Source organism: Accipiter gentilis, chromosome 13, assembly GCF_929443795.1.
Source record: "Accipiter gentilis chromosome 13, bAccGen1.1, whole genome shotgun sequence".
In the NCBI taxonomy this organism is placed as follows: Eukaryota; Metazoa; Chordata; class Aves; order Accipitriformes; family Accipitridae; genus Astur; species Astur gentilis.
In genome coordinates, this window is record NC_064892.1 from 34,845,959 (window position 1) to 34,868,870 (window position 22,912).

General features: G+C 44.1%; 1 protein-coding gene across 6 annotated transcripts; it reads left to right on the plus strand.

Moving 5' to 3' along the window:
• Positions 1 to 2,227: 2,227 nt before the first annotated feature.
• Positions 2,228 to 22,909, plus strand: LOC126045206 (GPN-loop GTPase 1-like). Of its 6 annotated transcripts, XR_007507957.1 has the most exons (15): positions 2,228 to 2,357; positions 2,456 to 2,549; positions 3,357 to 3,396; positions 4,901 to 4,967; positions 6,064 to 6,101; positions 6,623 to 6,701; positions 6,803 to 6,897; positions 8,663 to 8,708; positions 10,806 to 10,952; positions 13,300 to 13,382; positions 15,545 to 15,584; positions 16,305 to 16,395; positions 16,886 to 16,993; positions 17,616 to 18,438; positions 21,450 to 21,961. XR_007507957.1 is itself a non-coding variant. In XM_049815976.1 (14 exons), exons 1-14 carry the CDS (start codon positions 2,265 to 2,267, stop codon positions 17,705 to 17,707), a joined length of 1,113 nt encoding a protein of 370 aa, XP_049671933.1. In that variant the 5' UTR covers positions 2,228 to 2,264; the 3' UTR covers positions 17,708 to 22,909. The 6 variants fall into 6 exon arrangements, 5 of the variants coding, with proteins under 5 accessions (XP_049671933.1, XP_049671936.1, XP_049671935.1 ...); XM_049815976.1 differs by having other exon boundaries at positions 17,616 to 22,909; XM_049815978.1 differs by lacking the exon at positions 2,228 to 2,357 and having other exon boundaries at positions 2,496 to 2,549; positions 4,779 to 4,967; positions 17,616 to 21,961.
• Positions 22,910 to 22,912: the final 3 nt, after the last annotated feature.

The window sequence follows — 22,912 nt, forward strand, 5'->3', positions numbered from 1 at the left end:
ATTCAATACTTAAAAAAAAAAAATACATTTTTTTTTTTGTAAGGCACCCGGACACCAGTGAACTAGGCACAGCCTTTTGACTCAGTAACATTTAGGCACATCACAGCCTGCAATCCTCCGACACAGAAGATATGGAAGAAGCAGTGCCACAGCGTGGTCTGGGAAAATAATACTCCTCAGGAAGAGAGCCAGAAGGTGCTACATATAAAAAAGCTCATCTGCACACACACAAAAAGGAGCATAGAGAAACAACAGCCAGTGGGGAAACCCAAACAATATCCTGCCTCCCCTCACTATTTCCAGGCCTGTCAAAAGCTTATCTCCATTAACACAGAGAAGTACAGAAGCACAATGGCAGGCAGGGGAACACAAATTATGGACTCAAAGAAACAGACGCCTTCCTCCCAGGTCTGTCCCAGGAGACCCAACCAGGATGAGTCAATGGGAGCCGCCCTCTGGAGCACCCTTTGGAAGGGGGAAACAGTGAGAAGGGAGAGTGTGGCATTAATGCCTAGGGTTATGTGACACGTGGGAAGCTAGTGAAGAACAATTCAGGATTACACAGACTGAAGACTGGATGTTTAGGAGTGGTATCAAAGGAAGGGAAAGGGAGAGGATTAGCTGATTTGGGGAGGATCAAGTATGGGAAAATAGAGGTGTAAGAGGATAAAAAGGGCCACTTGTTTGTAAACGGGTGGTTGGTCAGTGTACAAGTCAGAGGAACCAGGGAGAGTAGTGTCTGTGAGTGTGAGCCTGTCTGTAAGGAGGTCTACACTAGCAACTGGCATGGCTCCACGGGCCTCAGAGCCTAGTACGTCCACGTACCAGCAATTGAGGAGACCGGGATCTAAAGGCCAGATACTGAACAGACTGAATGTTTAAGTCCAACTACAGGAGAGATCCACGTTGCACATATGTGTGCAGATGCAAACATACACATGCATATATATGTACCTCTTTTATATATACTTTGTATATATGCTTCTTTTCTCTCACTAACACATCCTCATCCTGATCAGCCAGAGAGGGAAACGGGACGGAAGCCATTGGTGCCATTTGTGTGAGTGCTGAGCGCGCCTCTTAGTGTTGAGCTGTATGGCTGGCTGTGTATACACGTTGTACATGTGTGTTTATACCTACAGGAATACACACTTAGTCTCGCTACTGGTTGGACCTGGGGGCGTGGAGCTGCAGCAACTTTGCTTCTATCAAACTACCAGATTTGGCTCTCCCCACAACAGGATGGAATACAGATTCCGACTTGGAGATAAGAAAGAAGTGTATTAAAGAGCGACGTTTTGGCTCTCCACCACACTATAAGTTTGGAAAACAGCTCCTAGGCCAGGAAATTTGAACGTTCCTACAACAACCTAAGACCCAAACCACTTCAAATCAGAAAATCAAAGTGACAGAAGCAAGAAAATAAAAGAAATAAAAACATCCTTAAAAAATAATAGTAATTTACCAACCACAAAAGCTATGTCTAATCCAGAATACTGCTGAACGGTCCCCTTTTCTACACCTTTAGTGTTATTTGTTCTACCTTTAAAGCTCTCAAAGCATATTCCTGATATGATTGGCAGAACCCTTATACATATCTCTTCTACAGACAAAACTGAGTTCAGTCACAGAATCATTAATTTTAATAGACAAGTCACTCAAAAGGAACCGCATAACATCAGAGAATTTAACCTATGTTTCTGCAGTGGAGGAAGTTTACTTCTCCTAATACATGAGCAGCATTACCAAGCTCATAATTTGTGGCTGAACTGCAGCATGTCTTTCAGAAGTCATCTAATCCCTCATAAAAGAACCAGAGAGTAAACCACTTTTGCATCAAGCCAAGAGTGATGAGTACCTTTTTCTTTCTGAAGATTTGTTAATGCTGGTTTTTATTCCCCTCATTTCCAACCAGTAAGCAGGCCTGCGAATGGTTCGCTTGCTTCTGGACTCTGCACTTCCGTCCACTCGGCCCTTCGGTGAGGCAGAAGAAATGTTGCTGACTGCCTCATCATAGTGACTGTTCAGTCCTAGGACAGTAGTTTCCTCACGGCGGCAGCCGGCCCCGAGCCCCGCGGGGGGTGCTGCCAGCTCCCCCGGGCCCCGACCGGGCCCGTCCGGCGCGGGGAAGCCGCGCGAGGCCGCGGTGCGTACCCGGCGGCGGCGGCGGCCGAGTCCCGCGCCCGTCACGCGAGGTACTGTGGGGGCGGCCGCCCCCTCGCCGTGCTCCTCGCGCCCCGGAAGGACAAGCGGGTGCTGGGAAGATGGCGGCGGCGAGCGGGCTGGCGGCGGCGACGGCCCCGGTGTGCGTGCTGGTGCTGGGCATGGCCGGCTCCGGGAAAACCACCTTCGTGCAGGTGAGGGGCGGCTGGGGGACTGTGGGGGGCTGCCGGTAGGTTTCCCCCAGCGCTACCCCCGTGCCCAGCAGGGCTGACGCCTCCTCGTGTCCCCTTAGCGACTCGCGGCCCACCTGCACGAGCAGCGCTGCCCCCCGTACGTGATCAACCTGGACCCCGCCGTGCACGACCTGCCCTTCCCGGCTAACATCGGTGAGTCCTGCCGCCCTGGCTTAGCCGCGGGCCGCGGCGGGTAGCGGGCGGTGTGAGGGAAGGGGTGGTCCCGGGCCAGAGGTGTGGCGTGTTTGTGGAGTCCGCCAGAAGAAAGCCGGTGCGTTTTGGCATGAATAAATAAAACCATTTTTGGTGTACTGCTTTTCCTGTCTTTCGCGGAAGCGGGGGAGAGGGGTACGTGAGAGGTTTGGCTAGGTTGCTTGCAGTCTCTTTAAGAGATTCCAAGTCCTAACAAAAGGAAGGCCTTTAAGGTTTTTTGTTTTTGTCAGTTTAACTCTTTTCTCATGCCAGTCTTTAACATGTGAACTTTTAGGACCAAAGGTATTCTTCCATCGCGTTTGTACGGTTTTTTACATCATCTGGTGTGATTTGATGTGTTTGGGTTCTTGTGGGGTTTTTTCTTTGTCAGATGACTGATGTCAGATGAATAATTAGAGTATCTGTTCCAGTGCTGGATCTCTAATAATACAGTTACATATATGTACTTTGTTAACTGATGTTGATCAGATGAGAGTAAAATTCAGCGGAAATGGTTACTGCTAAATACCTAAATTAGTGGTGTTTCACGCGAGTTATGTTGGGTTTCACATGTATGTTGAAAGCATAGCTAATCTGTTAGATTTTATTTATTCTGTTTGGGAGATTTTTTCTGTTGGTGCTAGATCTGTTACTGAGTCAAAAGGAGACTTGCTGGAAAAAGAAGGGCTTTCACCTATCAGCAAATTGATGAAGAAGGATATTTTAAAAGTGATGTTCTAAAACTATTTATACTTCTTCCTCCTCTAGATATCAGGGACACTGTGAAGTACAAAGAAGTCATGAAACAGTATCCTTTTTTTGTCTAAATAATGATATTTGGAATCTCAGATTTTGTGAAAAGAGTCTGTCACGTCCACACACTACAATGAAGGGGGCAGGAGGTGTTGGAGATTGCAGTAAGGCAGAGTGTTGTGTGAAGATCAGAAGGTTTTGACTATGTATTTCTTGCATGTGAGGTTAGAAACATATCTTCTACAAGATTTGATACTCCTTAGGTAATTTTCTCCTGTGCTAAGTAGTACTTTTTTACAAATAATAGGCACTCTGCCCACACCTTTTTTTTTTTCTCTGTTGTTCTTTCAAACAACTTGTAGCTTTTTTTTGTGGAAGCCAGCAGCCTCTTCTCCATGTTTTCAGAAGTCTATCTTTATTTGTTACAAACAAATACGCAAATTCCTATTTGCCTGCGGTAGGTGGAGAAAACTATTTCCACTTTGACCATAATCAAAGCACTGTTGTCTTTCTGAATCTCAGAGACATTGGACAGTTGGCTCTTGCTGCACGGTAGTTTGATGACTATAGTTCAGTAACATTACACTAAAATGACTGCACTTCCAGAGAGGTATGGAGGTCCTTTATCCCTTAAGTAATAGCTGGTGCAGATGGAGATATTATACAGTGTTTGGATTTGACTTGCTAGTGTGACTCTTAAATTTAATATTTTAGACAAAAATAAAGATGGTGGGGGATAGGATTCTTGATTTTGGCTGTTGTTTGACTTGGAGTTACCAGAAAAACATCCAAGTATTAATTTTCAGTTTGGTATGTAGGTGCATTATTTGCTTTACTGTGTCTGTTAGCCATTACTGGAGTTTAAGCATCTCATTAAATAGTGCTTAAGGAGGGTGTCTGGGCTCATGTTTGGATATTGAGAGTAGTGGCTCTAGAAAATGGTATGTACTGATGAAAATCAGTGCTGGTTCTTATGTAGTTAAAAAAAAAATTCTTTGTTTCTTTGAACGTAATTAGTGTATAGATATGTATGTGTGAAAAAGGATTTTGAAATCCTCATATTCAAGCCGACACTTTGAGTATCTTTACAACATTCATTCACATTATAATTTAAATTCTGCTAAAAATTTATTTGTGCAAGAAACCTTTTAATTATCTTTTGAAGTATAAATTTTTAAAATTAAGTGCATTCAGGGCATTGTTAAATTCTGAGTTACTGGCTGTGTTGTGAATCTTTTTGGAAAGACAAAGATGGCTTTGATGTATACACATACATATATTTTGTCTTTGTACAGAATGGTAATGCTTGAATAATAGCAAGGAGAAGCCATGGCATAGACCCTTTTCCTTTTGTCAATCACAGTGTTTGGGCAAGAGAGAGATCACTTTGTATTTGTTATGCTACTGCATCACTTAAAAGACTTAACTGTATATTAGAGGCATTGTCTTTTGCTGCAAGGTATCCAATGTGCATTGTACATGGCCAACTAATACCAGAACTGAAGAAGCAGCCCTCTGAGGTCTGCATAATCATCTGCTTTCCTAAATGAAGTGTCTAGATATGGACTGGGCCCAAATGGTGGAATAGTGACCTCTCTCAATCTCTTTGCTACAAGATTTGATCAGGTATGAGGTTGTTCCTACGTGATACTGTGCTGGGAGGCTGTGGGATTTTTTGTGTATTTGGAGCCTCAGAGAGCACTGTGTTTGGTTAGCCTCCTAATTATTTCTTTGGAATTAGAGTATTCTTCATACAGAGCCATGTATTTTACAAAGCTGCCAAAGCACACTGCCAAAGCACGTTAGCTTCCATTTGAGAGATTTCAGTTTTTCAGCTTTTTTAAAAGTAGAATTTAGAAGCCACGTGTACAGCACATTCTTTAGTGTTTGTACATAACTGTTCTGTTGCACTGTGTTCACTTGCGGTCATGAAAGAGACACTTGGGATGACAACAAGATGGTTCCGAAGCAACGGCAAGAACGGAACTCTTTATTGTCTCTTACAGCGTACTTACGTGTTACTAACACAGGAACACATATCTAGCTCAGCTGGGATGTTTGCCAGTCCTCAGAACAGTTAAAGATAAAAACATTCCATACGCATACTCGTGACTGTCTTCAGCCACATCTTCCCAGGCATACACCAGGCCATCCTCCAACCCGACCTTGTAAAACTAGTTCTTCAAAGGCTTGGCAAACATGCAGCACAACAAATTCTAATGCTCACTCTTGAAAACAAATGCCAGGTGTTCCGACCTGCTGCCGCATTTGCTGTAAAATCTTTCATATGAATGCTCTGATTCTGAAGTAGGGAAGCTCACTTCTGGAAATGGGTTAAGTTTTCCTAGGGTTATTGGATAACTGACTGCTCTCTTATATCATAATACTAAGTCAGTGCTGGGGTGGGAACTTGGGCAAGAGATTGAGACAGTGCACAATCTCTTAGTAAAAAGGCAGGGAACAACTGCATTTGTTATACCATTTCTTAGCCAGGTATTAGAACACAGACAAAATCAAGGCTGTCTTTGACCTATGCAGTGTCTAAGCATTTTCACTCTTCCTTAGGAGGGCATTTTCACACACTGAAAAGCTTAGAGACTTTAATCTTCTTTTGATACATACAGGCAGCTGTGCAAGTTAATTTAGTTTCTGTTACAAAATGATCATGAGAGTTTCCTGTTGTGAGCCTAAATACAAAGTATACTCCTTCTTTTTCAATCAGGTGATGAAGTTTATTGAAAAAAGGCAAAATGCATCCAAGTGAGTACATTCTATCAAGTTCTGCTTTTCTGGGATCACTGTAGGAAAACCATACAAATACCTAAAAAGGGTCTCTGCATGTTTTCTACTTGTTTTTCAGCCTTGGTGTAAATTTTATGTGGAAAAGGGCATAGAATTAGATAAACAAGGATATATCAAGGAAATGTCTGCTAATTCCAGTTCTGCTTTTCTTGTCTTCCATTAGACTGTAACTTTTTCTCGCGCACTGTTCAAATAGGCAACAATTAATTCTTGTGAAGAGTTTGCAGTACTAAGTGTCAAATGGATGCTTTCAACTTTAATAGAATCTGAAGAGAGTACGTGCTGCTTAGTTGCAAAACATACACAGGAAATTTTCAGGCATGCCCATAAATCTTGTCACTGTTTGGGAGAAGCTTTTCTGATCTGTAACAGAATACTCATGTGATTTGCCATTACGTGCTTGTGGTAATCTAGTCAGAACAGGACCTTGTGCTTAACTAATTTTCCCTTTTTTTTTGTCGGTGATGGCTTCTTACCAGGTATGTTATTATTGACACACCAGGGCAAATTGAGGTATTCACCTGGTCAGCATCAGGAACCATCATAACTGAGGCCTTGGTAAGTGTTTTCTACATGACTTGTCAGTGAGGCTGTGTGAACGAAGTTGCTGTTGAACAGCATGTACTTCTCTTAAAATATCTTTTACTTTGGGTTTCCAGGCTTCCTCTTTTCCTTCAGTTGTTGTTTATGTGATGGACACCTCTCGCAGTACTAACCCTATCACCTTTATGTCCAACATGCTGTATGCCTGCAGGTAAGAAAAGCTGAAAATGCAGTCTATCTGCTTTGATTGCTGTGTCTCTGATACTTATTTTGGATGGGAATCATAGAACGGTTTGGGTTGGAAGGGACCTTTGAAGACCATGTAGTCCCGTCCCCCCCCTTCCGTGGGCAGGGACATTTTTCACTATATCAGGTTGCTCAAAGCCCTGTCCACCCTGACCTTGAACACTTCCAATGGTTGGGCATCCACAGCTTCTCTGGGCAACCTGCTCCAGTGTCTTGCCACCCTCATCATAAAAAAATTCTTCCTTATGTCCAGTCTAAACCTACCTTCTTTCAGTTTAAAACTGTCGCCCCTTGTCCCATCACTACAGGCCCTATCAAAAACTGTCTCTCTGCCTCTCTAAAAAGCCCCCTTCAGATACTGAAAGGCCGTGATAAGGTCTCCCCGCAGCCTTCCCTTCTCCAGGCTGAACAACCCCAACTCTCTCAGCCTTTCTTCATAGGAGAGGTGTTCCAGTCCTTTGCTTTTGTGGCCCTCCTTTGGACCCACTCTAACAGGTCCACGTCCTTCTTGTACCGTCAGCCCCAGAGCTGACACAGTGCTCCAGGTGGGGTACCATGAGAGGAGAGTAGGAAGGAAAAATCCCCTCCCTCGACTTGCTGGCCACACTTCTTCTGATGCAGACTGGGATACAGTGGGCTTTCTGGGCTCAACTGCACATTGATGATGCCTTATATCCACGTAATGCTGTTTTGGTTATTCTCTTAGTGGTTTTCCCATTGGATAAGCAAAATAGTTTAGGTGTCAGTGGACATCTGGAGGTCATTGGGTCAGAGCTCCCACTGAAAGCATTAAATAATCCATGAGACGTTAGTGTGATAACCTCTAGTTACATGAGACCTAACACATTGCCTGTTGCTTATAAAATCATTTATCTAAGATGTATCAAGATAGCCTTGTTTAAGCTTCTTCTTGTAAACACATAATATTTTATTCTATTTTTTTTAATGTTATTGATACTTCCAGTGATTCTTCAAGATTTGTTTGGAGCTCAGCATAGCATGGAGTCCTTGATTTATTGTCTTTTTCCTCGTATGTGGATTTATCTGTTTTCTTTCATGTTAAACCAGGGACTAAATACCTATGTAAGGATCAACATATCTAGAGCTGTCATAATTCATGATAAATGTTGGTAAAAGGTTTTCAAAAACCCTATCAATCCTTGTACCAATGTCAAAAGCTATATCACTGTGATAGGATTATGCAAAACGTGTCTTATTACATGCTGCATTTTCTGACACTAGTGTTGAGCAAAAGATGCTAGAATATATACAGTGAAATGAATATGTAAGCTCATGTTTCAATGTAGTTTTGCTTTATAGATGTTTTGAGTTGTTTGAATTCATTGCTCAGTTCACAAATACCTCAGAACCTAAGGTTTGAGTCAAAATAACTAGAAAAGGCGGAGAGAGTTAAAAACTTGGATCTGAGAGTCATAGGAAATAGTAATCAAAATCAACTGGGTGCGTAGAAGGAGATTTTATATCTTACAGATGTGCACTTACATCTTGGGGGGGCATATTTTGTTCAACTATGGTAAGCAGGATTTGGGTGAAAATTACATTCTAGTTGATATGGAGGAAAATACTTATCTTTGAAGTCAAATGTATTCAGTTTTGCACAAGTCTTGTCTGCCTTATGCTTAACTTGGTTTATATTCTAGTGAGATTTAAATTAATTTTTAATGTTTTTTGTGGTGGTTTTTTTTTCTGTCCCCCACCTCCTGCCCCAGTATCCTGTACAAGACAAAGCTACCTTTCATTGTTGTCATGAACAAAGTAAGTTAAAGCTATGGTTTCTATGTCCTAGTGGAACATTTTTCTGTTTAGCTTGCTTTGCAGTACTGTTTTTGTGTTATCACAATAATAGATTTTCTAGAAAAGAGAGGCTGGGGGGGAGCTGCAGGCTGAAAACTGAATCTAAAAGTGGTCTTTAATCTGGTATATAAATGCACAAGAAGAATCAGGGATGGACAGTTACACCCAAACATTCAAGCTGGAGATGATACTAACAGTTTGAAAAATGTTTTGCACCTTAACCCTAGGCTATAAGGGAACTTAACTTTGTAACGTAAGGGTAAGTTCATTACTGAATCTGGTCTTACAGTCCCCTGCTTCCTCAGAACAATTGTCTTAATCATTAATTATTTCTACTCAGTAGCAGACTGATGACTCACAGTGGGAATTGTGTAACACCTGCCTGTTTTGAGGAAAAAATCCCATGTACTGTAGCAAGCAAAACTTAATAAAAAGTGTTTGGCCCTGATCTGTGACACTAAAAATATGCCAGTATTTGCCAGAACACAGGTACTTACTAGCCTAAGGATACACCTTCACTGTTGTGTAAGGTACTTGTAGCCTTAAAGGAGTGCTTTTGAACTTAACAGCTAGCTGACTCTTTAAACCTAACAATTTCACATATTAAAAGAATCCCCTTAGATTTTTGGTGCGAGTACTCTTCCTTTTCCCCACAGACATCCTTTGTGTTCAAGGAATTGCTCCCCATTATAGCAAGCTTTGCATGTGCACACACGTATATCCCATGCACTTCCTCTAGAAAACCCATGCTTTGAATGTGAAATTTTACCTCACACTAGCTGAGTAGGATTAGTGTCTGATGTACTCCAACTACACGCATCTTCCCAGTGACCCAAATCATGCAGGTCTTTGATATCTGCTTGCTTACTTAGGAAGTTTTTATACACTGTTTTCTTTCTAACTCAAGACAGTAATTTTAGAATAAGCTGTTAAGCTTTTTCTCTATAAAAAGGCATGAGGTAGGAAAATCATTCTCTCTTAAGACTGAAAGAAATAGGACTTCCTTAGTATATGTAAGGAGAGGTGGGCCCAAGGCTTAGGATTCATAACTTTAAACTTCATTTTGATCTGATGTTCAGCCTTCGGTAAAAATTAAGGGCAACAGCATTTGAGGAATTTTTGACAAGCATTTTAAAATTGACTCTTGATAAGAATGGAAGAATCCCAAGGAACTGATATATGTGCAGTGAGAAACACATAGATTTAAGGAATGTTAACATTTGCAGAGGAAAAAAAATTGTCATTTCTAGAGTTGATTTAATTTTATTTATAGAACTTAATCAAGCTAACTCTAAATAGTCAGGCTTTGACCCTTGATGGAGTCAGTTCTGTCTCAAATCTCTTGAGTAATGCTAAGCAATACTTTCTTCATCTATTTTCTTCCTTCCCATTGGTGCTGGCAAATGAAATATATCAGAGTTCTAGACAGCTCATGTGATAATAGTGGATATACATGTGGTAAGCTGTGTTTATAAAACTATTTAATAGACTGTTTGCATTCTAATCCATGTAAAATTATGGAACCATCTCACCTGTTTGTGTCCATCGTCTTGCACTGAGTTTAGATTATAACTTCTTCAGGTCAGAGCACAGCTCACTTTTTATAAAGATCCTGTAGGCTGTTACCCAGTGTGGAGATAGCTCCCTCTCCCCCCTGACCCCTAAGCCAATCAAGAAAGGATGGGATCTTCAATGAGGACTCTTCGTGTCTGGCCTCAATCATGTGATCTAATATTTACAACTTAAACTTTATTGTACAGTATGCAGTTTTTGGATGCCCCTTTCCAGTAAACCGTAGAAGCCTTTAGGCTTGCAATTGTTTCCTTAAACATTCCTTCTTAAAACTGGGGTGGTGGTGGTTTGTTTTCTCTTCCTGTGTTCAGCTAGTTGGTTTGATAAAAACAGAGCTTGGAAATCTTCAGAGCAGGGCTGAATATTTTGAAAAGATCAGCATTTTGAAAGTAAGTTTAAAATGGTAATTTTTTATTTGTCCACTTAATAGCCTAAGACTAAGAATTTATCATTATTACTTACGAAAATTTTTTCTTCTCCTTCCAGACTGACATAATTGACCACAGTTTTGCAGTAGAATGGATGCAGGACTTTGAGACTTTTCAGGATGCCTTGAATCAAGAGACATCCTATGTCAGTAACCTGACTCGTTCTATGAGTTTAGTGTTGGATGAATTTTACAGTTCACTGAAGGTAAGAATCTTCCTTTTTTTACTAGCTCTTATAAAAGCCTGGAGAAGAGAAAGTTGAAGGAGGATATTATTGACGTGTATAGACACCTGATAGGAGGATGTAAGGAAGACAAAGGCAGGCTGTTTTCGGTGGTGCCCAGTGAAAGGACAAGAGGCAATAGACATGAAGTGAAATACAGGAAACTGTTTAAACAGAAGAGGAAAAAAGAATTTACTGTAATTTTACTGATTGAGCACTGGAATGGATGGTCCAGAGAAACTGTGGAGTCTTCATCCTTGGAGATACTCAAAACACACTCAGACAGGATCTTGAGCAACCTGTTCTAGTTAATCCTGCTTTTTGAGCAGGAGAGGTTGGACTAGACGATCTCCAGAGGTGTCTTCCAACCTCAGCCATTCTGTCCTGTAAAAAGGCTTTGCACTGCCCTGTTGAACTGGAATCTGTTGATGAGCCTTGCACTGTGGGTGAGGATTTGCTGGTTTGAACATAAAGTGACTTTAGTTGCTTGTCACACTGAGTTGGCAGCCTGAATCATTTAATACTGAACGGTGATTAATCATCAGAAGAAAGCTAAGATAGGCTGGTAAGAGGTAATATTCTGTGTTGCAGTGTTTCCCATGTGAGATAATTTTCCTTGTTCTGAAAGTGTCAAGTACAGTTGGGCAATTTACTATGTAGGAAGAAGGGAAAGAATCTTAAAAACAAGCAAACAAAATCCTGCATATTTGCTGATGCAAGAAAAAGTGTTGGGTTTTTTCCCCACTTAGCAGAGGACAAACCCATTCAGTTTCTCTGAAAACACTATACATTGGAGGATGCTAATGGTCCCATAGTCTGTGCTAAAAGGGTTTAATGGTCCCATAGTCTGTGCTAAAAGGGTTCAGCTAATTGTGGTTTTCGTCAGCTTTTACTTAAGAAAAAGCAAGCAAATGGCTTTATGGATATTACAAGAAAGGCAATGAAAATAAAAAAGTGATTCCATTCATAGAGATAATGGTAATTTAGCCAAAACAAAAATATTGTAAGTGCCTTATGTGGAACAATATACAGTCTTTGTAATGGTGCCGTATACAGGACTAAAGTACTTCCTAGTCCTTATTTGCTAATCAACTGTTTATATGCATGTCATATATATATTAGAATAGTAGAGAGTGGAGAGCAGGACATATGCAGAGGATTATACAGTAGAAGGCAGCTTGTATTTCAGTACAGTGAAAGTATAAATATTAATATATATCAGCACAGTGCCTAGACTAATGCTTAAAATCCTTTGGAATGCTTGATTGTCTGCATATTTACTGTACTATTGATAAAATGCAAGGCTCTGTTGGAAAAAGTCTTCCATTTGAAAGTGAGTACTTAAGACTGTCTTGCTTATGAAAAAGAGGGAGAATTGTCATTAGAGTATGTAAGATTCTTAAGGGTCACCAAGTACTGGCTAGAAAGTCTTGATTAGAGGTATTTTTAGATAATTGATTTAATAAAAGCAGAACAAATGGCCAAAAGTGTAATGACAGACAAGTTCAAATTAGAAAGCAGATGTGCATTTTGAATGTATTGCCATAGTACCTGATTAAATTCTCCATCTTTTTGCTGTTCTGGGGGTTGGATTGGGTACCTTTTAAAATGTGCTTTAGCTAAATACAAATACAAGTAGGCAGAACTTCAGAGGCAAAATGTCAGTTCTTGTGGTCTATTTTGCTCTTTAATTCTAGTCCACTGATATTGCAGCAGTCATAGTAACCACTTATAATACTAGGTTCAGAATGAGAACTTGGATTATTAACAATAACCAAGTAAACAGAAGGACTTGATCTTTCTTTTGATTTGCCCTCTCTTGTTCATTAGGTTTAGGCATTGTAATGTCTTAACTATGTTTTTTGTGGTGTATTGAGATTGGAAGTACAAAGATGGGTGCAGAGTCAGGTTTGTTGTTTTTTTTCCAATGGTTGTTCCCCACCCCCCACCTCCCCCAGTAAAATTTGTAAAACAGACAGGAAAACCCAGGTTCCTGAGTTAAACAAGAGAGAGAAAGAAAGGAAGAAAAAACCTGAAACAAACAAACAAAAAAAACCAACCAAAAACCAGAGGTAGCAAACAATAACAGGTGGAGAAAGAGGTTGAAAGTAGGAATGACAGAAACAGGAGTTTTACTGCATACTCTTATGCCACTGTGATGATTAAATGGGTATCATCAGATCCCTCTTTTTTTTCCCAGTTTAGGTGGTTTCTTGTTTTTTGTTTTTTTAAAGATACTGCTTAGTCTTTCCAGCTCTGATCATCCATTAGTTACCTAAAAACTTGGTTCAGTTACTCTTCAGTTCTGGTGTATGGTTTTCTTTTATAGGTGGTTGGTGTTTCTGCTGTGCTCGGCACAGGACTGGATGATTTTTTTGTTCAGCTTTCTAAAGCTGTAGATGAATATGAGAGGTAAGGTGATTCTCTAACCCTAACCCTAACCTTTGGTCCCTGACCCAATGAATACTTATTGGGTAGTATTAAGTTATTATTATTAGTATTAAGTTACTGATTCATGAGCCTACTTCTTTGATTTGAAGGACTGCACACTTTTCACAGCCAAGGTGGTCTAGGGTTTCTAATAAACTTATGTGCAACAGTCAGCATAAGAAGCAGCAGTCAAAAGGAACTATTCAGTGGTGAATTTTTGTGCTAACTTCAGTGAAAAAGTAAAAGCTATCTGTGCCAGCAAATCCATGAAGTCATTTTTTTTCCTCTGATTCCACACAATGATCAGGGTTTGAGTTGTCCTCAGGAAGCTAACAGATCAGCTTGGCAGGCTGAATAGATGAGCAAGTTGAAATTCAGTAATTCTTTGAGAATTTGCTCCTTACTGGATTCCTCCCTATGAAATACTGCCAGGCTGCTCTATAACATTAGAAAGCAAACCTGGTAACTTGGATTACTTGGAAATACCTAACCAGACCATAGATTATTGTTAGAGGAAAATATATCATGCTGGATTGGATAGCTGGAGAGAGGCTGCTACAGCTTCATGCTCCCAGGTCTGATTAGTCTGGCCTGGTCATGCCCCCAGGTCTGCATACTACCTAGTCTCTGCTTACATGCAAATAGACACTTTTATTCCCTTATCCCTTTATTTCCCATGCTTGTTCCTCCCCAAATCTCCTAAATCCCTCCCTTTTCCCACCTTTGGTTCCTCCCCTGAACATCCTGTAATAAATCCTGTGCTATCCCAAAATGCTCTTTCCCTGCATCCCATAATGTGTCCTGCACCCCTAGGCAGCCACCCTTCTGTGCTCACAAGGTGATCCAGAGAGCTCCCAATGAGGCATGGTGATGGGTTTCATGCCTGGACCATGGGGCTGATGGCTCTCCTGGGACAGCCCTGGGAGTAGCTGGGATAAGGTGTCCCTTCTTCCGAGTCCTTAATTTGGATTCCCTACCTGCCACCGTGCCCTTGTGTTCTTCTGGGCTTGTTGGGATGTGTCTCTGATGGTTCAATGGCTCTCTGTGATGGGCCTGGGAGTATCTGGGCAGGGTATTATTTGTGCTTTCCCCTCCCTCCCAATTGTCTCTTTGTGCTCTTTGGAGGTGCTGAGGAGTTTTATACATAACCTAACAATTATTCTGGGATACACTGCCTACATAATGAAACCCTAGTTAAGGGTTTCATGTAAGCCGCCAATGTGCTATTGCAGCCCAGAAAGGCAATGGTATCCTGTGCCGCATTGCAAGAAGTGTGGCCAGCAAGTCGAGGGAGGGGATTTTCCCTTCCTACTCTCCTCTCATGGTACCCCACCTGGAGCACTGTGTTCAGCTCTGGGGGCTATGGTACAAGAAGGACGTGGACCTGTTGGAGTGGGTCCGGAGGAGGGCCACAAAAGCAAAGGACTGGAACACCTCTCCTATGAAGAAAGGCTGAGAGAGTTGGAGTTGTTCAGCCTGGAGAAGGGAAGGCTCTGGGGAGGCCTTATTGCAGCCTTTCAGTATGTGAAGGGGGCTTATAAGAGAGACAGTCAAGTTGGACGGGACTTTGAGCAACCTGATGTAGTGAAAGATGTCTCTTCCTGTGGCAAGGGAGGTTAGACCAGATGATCTTTGAAGGTCCCTTCCAACCCAGACCATTCTATGATTCTAAGAAGTGGGTATCCACATCCACTTTATCCTTACTTCATTAAAGAAATATTTCAAAGATCCCATAGCACAATAGTTTGGGAGTCTGTGAACAGTCTTTTTGTATGAGATCCCATTGAACTGTCTTAGGAGGCACAAGTACTGGCAGAGAAAGTCATGTCTGTGATAAGAGCAGAGTGATAGATGAGCTGATTAGGTATAGCAGTGAAATGACTAGCTCAGTCAAGCTGGTTTAATTTCTTATCCAATGAGACAGTGTGAGAAGGGTTTGCTATTTTAATGATATGTTCACTTCCTCTGCATCCATTGGTTTCAGAATCCAAATCTGGGTAAAAAGTACCATTAAGTCTTTCTGAAACGTCTCTCAAACATGAAAGCCTAGAGAAAACTCTTTCTGGGATAGAAACAAGCCTCTAAGATGATCCTTACTTAATTTTAGTTAAGACTGAATGCAGTCTCTTTATTTATCTTTTCAGAGAATACCGTCCAGAATATGAGCGCCTGAGAAAAACACTGGTAAGTATTTTCAACTATTGTATACCTGGGCAGTATATCTTGGGGTCCCTTTTATGCACACAATTGCCTCTATGGTGGGAGGGTCTAACATTTAATTTACTGATCATACTTATTGTGGAAAAACTCCTGTCCTGAAGCTCGCCATCTGTTCTTTTTTTACTAGATTTGGTGGAGCATATCTTCACAAAAATAAAGATGTTTTGTAAAACAGATGTTGCTCAGTGTTTTAGTGCTAATAATTTTTTGGGCAAATTGTGAGAAAATGATTGGGAAAGATTTTTATATCTTCCATTCAGAAGGATAGAGACTTTTTTTAAAAATAAATTTACAAAGTGATTTGTTGAGAATATCGCTGTATCTTTCCCCACCAGTGATGTGTACTGTTTTGACTTAGACAATTAAAAATGAAGACTGAATTGCAGTACCAAAATCAGTAGCTCTGCTCACCTTCAGTTCTGGCTGTCCAAAGGAAAGTTCTCTGCATGCACAACTCCACTGAGTTTGGCTTCCTGATGCTGCTGAAAATGTTTTGGGTCCATCATGCTGGAGGTTGCTTTCCATGTTTACCCCTAAGTTCTCTGTAACCTTAGTTGCAATGTAAGACCTGCTTATTGACGTCCTCTTTCTGGCTGGAGGACAGACTGCCAGTACTGGGTGAGATTACTCTTCTACTGATGTTTTAAATATACGCAGAATTCACATGTAACTTTGTACCTACAGGAGAAAGCTCAAAATAAACAAAAGAGAGAGCAGCTGGAACACTTGTGGAAGGACATGGGCAGCGTTTGTGTGCAGGGCAACACACTTACAGGTACCTTACTAGGAAGGTTAAGTTTACTGCAGTTGTCTGAAGACTCTGCCTTGAGAAGTCATATAGTACTTTTCTGTCTTCACAGCAAAAGCTTGAAAGCAGCTTCCTGTTAGTGAAGAGGAGTGGGGCTTTAGTTCCTGTGGGATGTGTCAGACTTAGCTCTTCTGGGTGTGAGTCACAGCCATGAGGAGAAAAAACCCTGCTGTGTAGATAAAGCAGTGGACATACCAGAAGTAATGAAATACTTTAGAAAAGCTGAAACAGTCAGAATATGAGAAAGCTCTGCTCTTGTTTGAACTGTTGCTTATATGAGGTTGAGCATGGTGTTGATGCAGTCTGTCCTATATCTTTGCAATTCAGAAGCAGCTTTCTGCCCCTTTAGAGTAGGTATTAATTGCTGTGTTTATGTACAAATAGAAATTGTCAGGGCACACACTAACTTACTTGTTAGCATACTGTTTTGTGTATAGCCATTTCTGTTCCCTTGAAGGGTCTGATGATGCTTCTGCAATGGGTCCCTCCGAGTTGATCCTAACACGAGGAACTCTTGACGAAGAAGAAGAGAGGCAGAGTGATACTGATGACATTGACCATGAAGGTAAGGGAATGAGGGATCTGATGCGGTCTAAAAGCTGCCTGTCTAATCAGGAAATACCCTCTGTATTTTATTAACAGGATTGACTGTAATGAGAGCCTAGAAAACGAGCAAACATTCAGTCATCAGGTGTCTGAATCTGTAGCAGAAACCCAGCTGCAATGCTTAGTCCAGTGATATCACTCTAACTTTGTGAAATTTCAATTGTAAATTTTCTATTCAAGTAATTATTTTTAATAATGGTGTATAACATGCACAAACCAGACAACTTGTTATGCTTGGAGCATGCAGTGACCTCTGAACTTCATTAATGCACAATATGTTTCATCATCTTTTTGGCCTTACAGTTTCTGGCCCTGGCTCTCTTCCCTTTTCCTGTAGTCTTGGAGCAATATTCTAAGTTCTTACAGTGTGTGATTTTTCTCTTATATAGCATGCAGACTTAGTCTTCATTCTTTCCCTGTTCCATTGATTTTTAGGATCACTTATTTCTTTTGCCTTGTGATGAAGCTGAAGATCAGACAGACTTTATGTGTTGGCTTGACTAGCCTTACTCTAGCTTTCTTCAGTAACACAGGTAGAATGAGTGCTGAAATAGTGCTGAACTGTGGATTTCTCCCCGCAGTTACTGAGGAGAGTCATGAAGAACCAGCTTTCAGAAACTTTATGCAAGAGACGCGCATGAAATACCAGAGAAGCATCAAACCGAGTGAATGAGACCTTCAGAAATAGAGGGTTTGGAATCCCTTGTAATGGAGTTAAAAGTAAAGGAACAGCATAAAGAAACTTGCATGGAACCGTGCATGAAGTCTTATATCTGTGAACAACTTCCTCTGACATATTTATATCTTTCTTCCTGCAGTAACTGTTGGCTATATGAGTTGAAGGTTCTTGTATCCAACTGACTGCAGGTTTGGCTGTCTGCCACTGTGACTTCCTGAAGCTGAAGGAACCAGATAGGACTTTCTTTTGCTCCAAATTCTTTAGATGTGCCTGTTGAGAGCTCACATTTTGAGCTCTGACAGTATTAGCATCTAGAGTATTTCTTGGTCTCCAGAAGTGTGTTCTGTTCACCTTGTGCAGACAGGTGTCTGCTACAGCCAGGACACGAGTGAAATCTCTGCTGCATGAAACTTCATCAATCTAGTGTTTGATGTTTTGGTTTTAATTAAATATATTTTATGTACTAACAAATGCATGATGGTTAATAGCAGGAGATTTCATTTCACCTTTCTAATGTGAGACTTTTTTTCTATGCTTACAGCCCACCCATACAGATGCACAGCAAGTGCATCTTAATTACATTACAATAGACACAATACAGATGTCTCCTAGGAAAAACCTGAGTAAAGAAAGTTCCCAGGAGGGAAAGTAATTAAAAGAATCTGGCTTGATTCCACTGAGAACCGAAGTATGCACGGCTGTGCACCGGCTGCATATATCTGCAGGTAATGTAAAACAAAGGCGTTTCTATAGATGAGTGCTTACATGGAAGGTAGACAAGGACTTGGAGATTGGCTAGTACTTACTTCCCTGGCAGGTACCACAGGCACAGATGTTCACTTGCTGTTTACCATTCTGAACTCTGGAATCTTTGTTTTCTTTCCCTCCACACAATGCTGTGGCCTCATTTGAGAGATTTCTCAATGGGAATCTGGCAGCAGTCTGCTAGCACAAGTTCTATAGTTTTGTGGAAAAACAATTTCTGTGAATTGTAAAAGTATAGCTGGCAGGGAAGGGAAATTGACAACCAGCTGTTACCTGCTAGCTCTGAAATGCTTACTGCATTATTAATGCAGAGCTTGCCAACAGTACAACAATTTCAAATATAGATAAACTAGACTGATGCTAGTAAGAAGTATTAGCAGAAGCAAAGCTGAAACAAAGATGTCATAGCATACTGGTAAGTTTAAAATAATACATTTGTTGTTAATCATAGAATCATAGAATGTTTTGGGTTGGAAGGGACCTTTAAAGGTCATCTAGTCCAACCTCCCTGCAGTGAGGGCATCTTCAACTAGATCAGGTTGTTCAGAGCCACATCCAACCTGAGCTTGAATGTTTCCAGGGATGAAGCATCTACAGCCTCTCTAGGAAACCTGTTCCAGTGTTTCACCACCCTAACTGTAAAAAATTTCTTCCTTGTATCCAGTCTAAAACTACCCTCTTTTAGCTTAAACCTGTTGTCCTATTGCTACTGGCCCTACTAAAAAGTGTGTCCCCATTTTTCTTGTAAGCCCCCTTTAAGTACTGGAAGGCCACAATAAGGTCTCCCTTGGAGCCTTCTCTTCTCCCAGCTGAACAACCCCAAGTCTCTCAGCCTTTCCTTGTAGAAGAGGACGTTCATCCTTCTGATCATCTTTGTGTCCTCCCTCTGGACTCACTCCAACAGTTCCATGTCTTTCCTATGCTGACGACCCCAGAGGTGGATGCAGGACTCCGGGTGGGGTCTCACCAGAGCGGAGCAGAGGAGCAGAATCACCTCCCTTTACCTGCTGGCCAAGTTTCTTTTGTTGCAGCCCGGATACGGTTGGCTTTCTGGGTTGCAAGTGCACATTGCCAGCTCATGTCCAGCTTTTCATCCACCAGTACCCACAAGTCCTTCTCTGCAGGGCTGCTCTCAATCCCTTCACCCCCAGACTGTATTGATACTGGGGGTTGCCCCAACCCAGATGCAGGACCCCACACTTGGCCTTGTTGAACCTCATGAAGTTCACATGGGCCCATTTCTTGAGGTTGTCCAGGTCCCTCTGTTCTGCCAGTTTGTTGCCATGCACAATGTGGATCCCTTCAGTAGCTTGGCTTAAACACTTGGTCTACCTCATAGCTGGCCCCTGTCTCGGTTTCCTCTGTTACTAGCACATGGACATAATAAGCACCTGAGGCCTGCAGCCCCAGTCTACTTGCTGGTACAGACCTCACTTGTATGCATGCATGCACATGCTTCCACATGTGCACACAAAATCCTCTGCCGTGTGGCCTGGACTCCATTTCCTCTGGTAACCAACTCCCCCTGTTGCTTTGCCCTTAGAGATGCACACACATGCACCACCACCATCCCAGTCCCTCGATCAGGGACAAGGCTGACCAGACAACTCTCTGACCAGCAACCTGTTTTACATGTGAATGGAGCCCTTTATCCCCTTATTCTTCTATTTTCTGAGGCTCGTTCCTCCCCAAGCCACTCTTACACTGCACTGTCCCCATCTTTAGTTCCTCCAGTAAACATACCATATTATGTTCTGTTTGATTCCTGTGCTCTTCCCCTGCATCCCATATGGAGTCCCGTAGCCCTTCAGTGGTAACCCCCCTGCAGTCTGTAAGATGATCTGGAGAGTGTCTGCTGCTGGCTTGCTGTGATGGGAGTCACCCTGGACTGTGGGGCTGGGGGTCCACTGGGACAGCCCCAGGAAGAGCCAATGCAGACACTCCATTCAGTTCATGGGGATGAGCTTTTTATCACATAACCTACCAGGGAACCACAGTTAAAGCTTTGGAAAGATGCTCTAAAACTAAGAATAATCGAAAGAGATTTTGGTAGTTGGATTCATTTGCAGGATCATCTTTTGAGGGCCAGCAACTTGAAGAGAAATCACTCTGCCCATTTTCTTGATCTCAGTCATGTTTTAAGTAAGCATGTACAGAAGGGGGCTAAGGGGAGTAGCAGCCCTGTGCTCCCCACCTCCCTTTGCAGCCTGGAGCTTTTGAAATTTTCTTTCTGCATCACTCTGTCCAGCTCCTGTTTTTTAATTCCTCCCTCTCAGTCCTGTTGCCCATGTGATTTTTTGCCTTTCTCTGTTTCTGGGCAGCTCTCTGTCCTTATTCATTAATTCCTCCCTTTCTGTCGCTTTTGTCCTTTCTCTGTGTCACTGTCTCTGGCTCCCCAATGACCCTATTTAAGAATTCCCCCCCCCCCTCCCCTTTATGTATGTGTTGCTATTCCTTTTGCTTTCCAGCTCTCTTTTTTTTTTTGGCTCTGTGTCCCTATTTCTTAATTTTTCCCTCTCTGCCCTGTAGCATGTAGCTATGCAGTTTGGTTTGTGGTGTTCCACCCCGCTGCTGGCCCCCCTGCCCCAGCCCTTCCCTCTGTCGTTTGCTGTCCGGGCTCCCTGACCCTGTTGTTTCATTCTTCCCTCTCTGTCCTGTTCTTTGACACTTTTTTGTCTTTCTCCATCTCTCTCGGTCCAAATCTCTGCCCCTGTTCTGCTTTCCTCCCTCTCCGTCATGCTGCCTATGCCAGGTTTTTCCTGCATCTCCATCCTGCTCCCCACCCGGCCGCCTTTGTCGGTCTCCGTGCTGCGCCTCCTCCCTCTTTGTGCTGCCTCTCTTCCTCTCTCCCTGCCGCTTCTTTCTCCATCCCTGTGGAGCTCCCTGTCCCCGTCCTCTCTGGGACCCGCTCCCTGCTTTCTCGCTACGCCCCCGCTGTCCAGCCAGCTGCCGCTTTTCTCCTCTTTTCTAGTGTCCTGCTCCTCGTTTTTGGCAGCCTTCGCCTCTGCCCAGCAGCCCAGCGCTCCAGGAGCCAGCCGACCGACCGTGCGTTCCCCGACGGACCGACGAGCGTCGCTCTGGGACCGACTGCCGAGGTGTCCCAGGAGCAGGGGGAGCTCCGGGGGGGCTCCGAACCAGACTCGCTGGCAGGACTCGATAGGCGCGCGACTGACTGAATAGACGCTGGCCGTCCGTCCCCTTTGCGCTCCGGGCTGCGTTTGCGCTCCCTCTGCACGGGGCGAGGGGCTGTGAGGGAGCCCAGGGGAGGAGGAGGTGAGGCGCTGGGGGGGGCGGGCCGTGTCCCCCCTCTTCCTGCTGGGCTCCGGCTGCGGGCCGGGGCTGGAGGAGCCGCAGGTGCGGGCAGTGAGGCTGATGGCGACGGCCCCTCCCTAGAAAGGGGGGGCTGCCGGGAGAGGGGCCGAGGAGGGGTCGGTGGGAGCCCAGGGAGGCGCGGAGCGGGCTGCGGCTGCCCCGAGGGAGAAGGTGAGCGGGGCAGGGCGCCCCTCGGTACCACGAACGTCCGAGGCGGAGGTGGCCCAGGGGAGGTGGGGGCCGCCTGTGCCGGGGGGGTGGGGGGGTGGCTCTGGGGGCTGACAGGGCGGCTGAGAGAACGTGCGCGCGGGGGGGCTCACGGGCCCCTGTGGCGGGGCTGCGCAGTCGGCCGGCGGGTCCCGGGGAAAACCCCGAGGAGGACGGCGGGGTCCGTGTTGCACGCACGGAGCGGCGGCGGCGGGCGCTGCCCGAAGCTGGAGCCGGGCGGCGGGGCCGCGCCGTGCCGGAGGTACCCGGAGCGGCGCTGGGGGCTCGGCGGGGACTGCCGCTGCGCCGGCGTGGGGAGGTGGGGGGGAACGGAAGCGGCGTCCCCTCGGGGTCAGGCAGCAGGGCAGGCTGCCTCCCGGGGCATGCCGGGAGCTGTAGTTTTCGTGGACTCGGCGGCCGGGCAGCAGCGTGGCTCTCGGGCGCGGCGTAGTCCGACCAGGTCAGACTCAGGACTGTTGCCGGTTTCACGTGGTTTTCCGCGGGCTTCCCGCTGCGCCCGCTCCCCGACCAGCCGTGCGGACGCGCTTCCCAGGCGCATGCGCCGTGCTTCGCGTGGGGCAGCCCGGCGTTCGCTCGCCGGCTCCGGCCCCTCCAGCGCACGCGGTCCCCGGGATTAGGAGAGCAGCGTTCTGATAGCACGGAGGTGCCCACCCCGACTGAGCCCCAGGGTCGCCGGGGTATCGCTCCCTTGCAGGTGGACCAAGGCACCTGACCCAAACTGGCCAACGGTGTATTCCATACCATGTGACGTCCCATCTAGTTTAGGAACTGGGAAGTGGGGGGGGGCAGGGAATCGCTGCTCGGGGACTGGCGGGGTGTCGGTCGGCAGGTGGTGAGCTATTGTCCTGTGCATCATTTGTACATTCCAATCCTTTTATTACTACTGTTGTCATT

Coding starts and splice junctions, on each gene's coding strand:
- LOC126045206 (XM_049815976.1), top strand. CDS start 2,265: ATGGCGGCGGCGAGCGGGCTGGCGGCGGCGACGGCCCCGGTGTGCGTG. Junction 2,358..2,455: donor GGAAAACCACCTTCGTGCAG/GTGAGGGGCGGC, acceptor GTGTCCCCTTAG/CGACTCGCGGCCCACCTGCA. Junction 15,585..16,304: donor AGCGCCTGAGAAAAACACTG/GTAAGTATTTTC, acceptor TTGTACCTACAG/GAGAAAGCTCAAAATAAACA.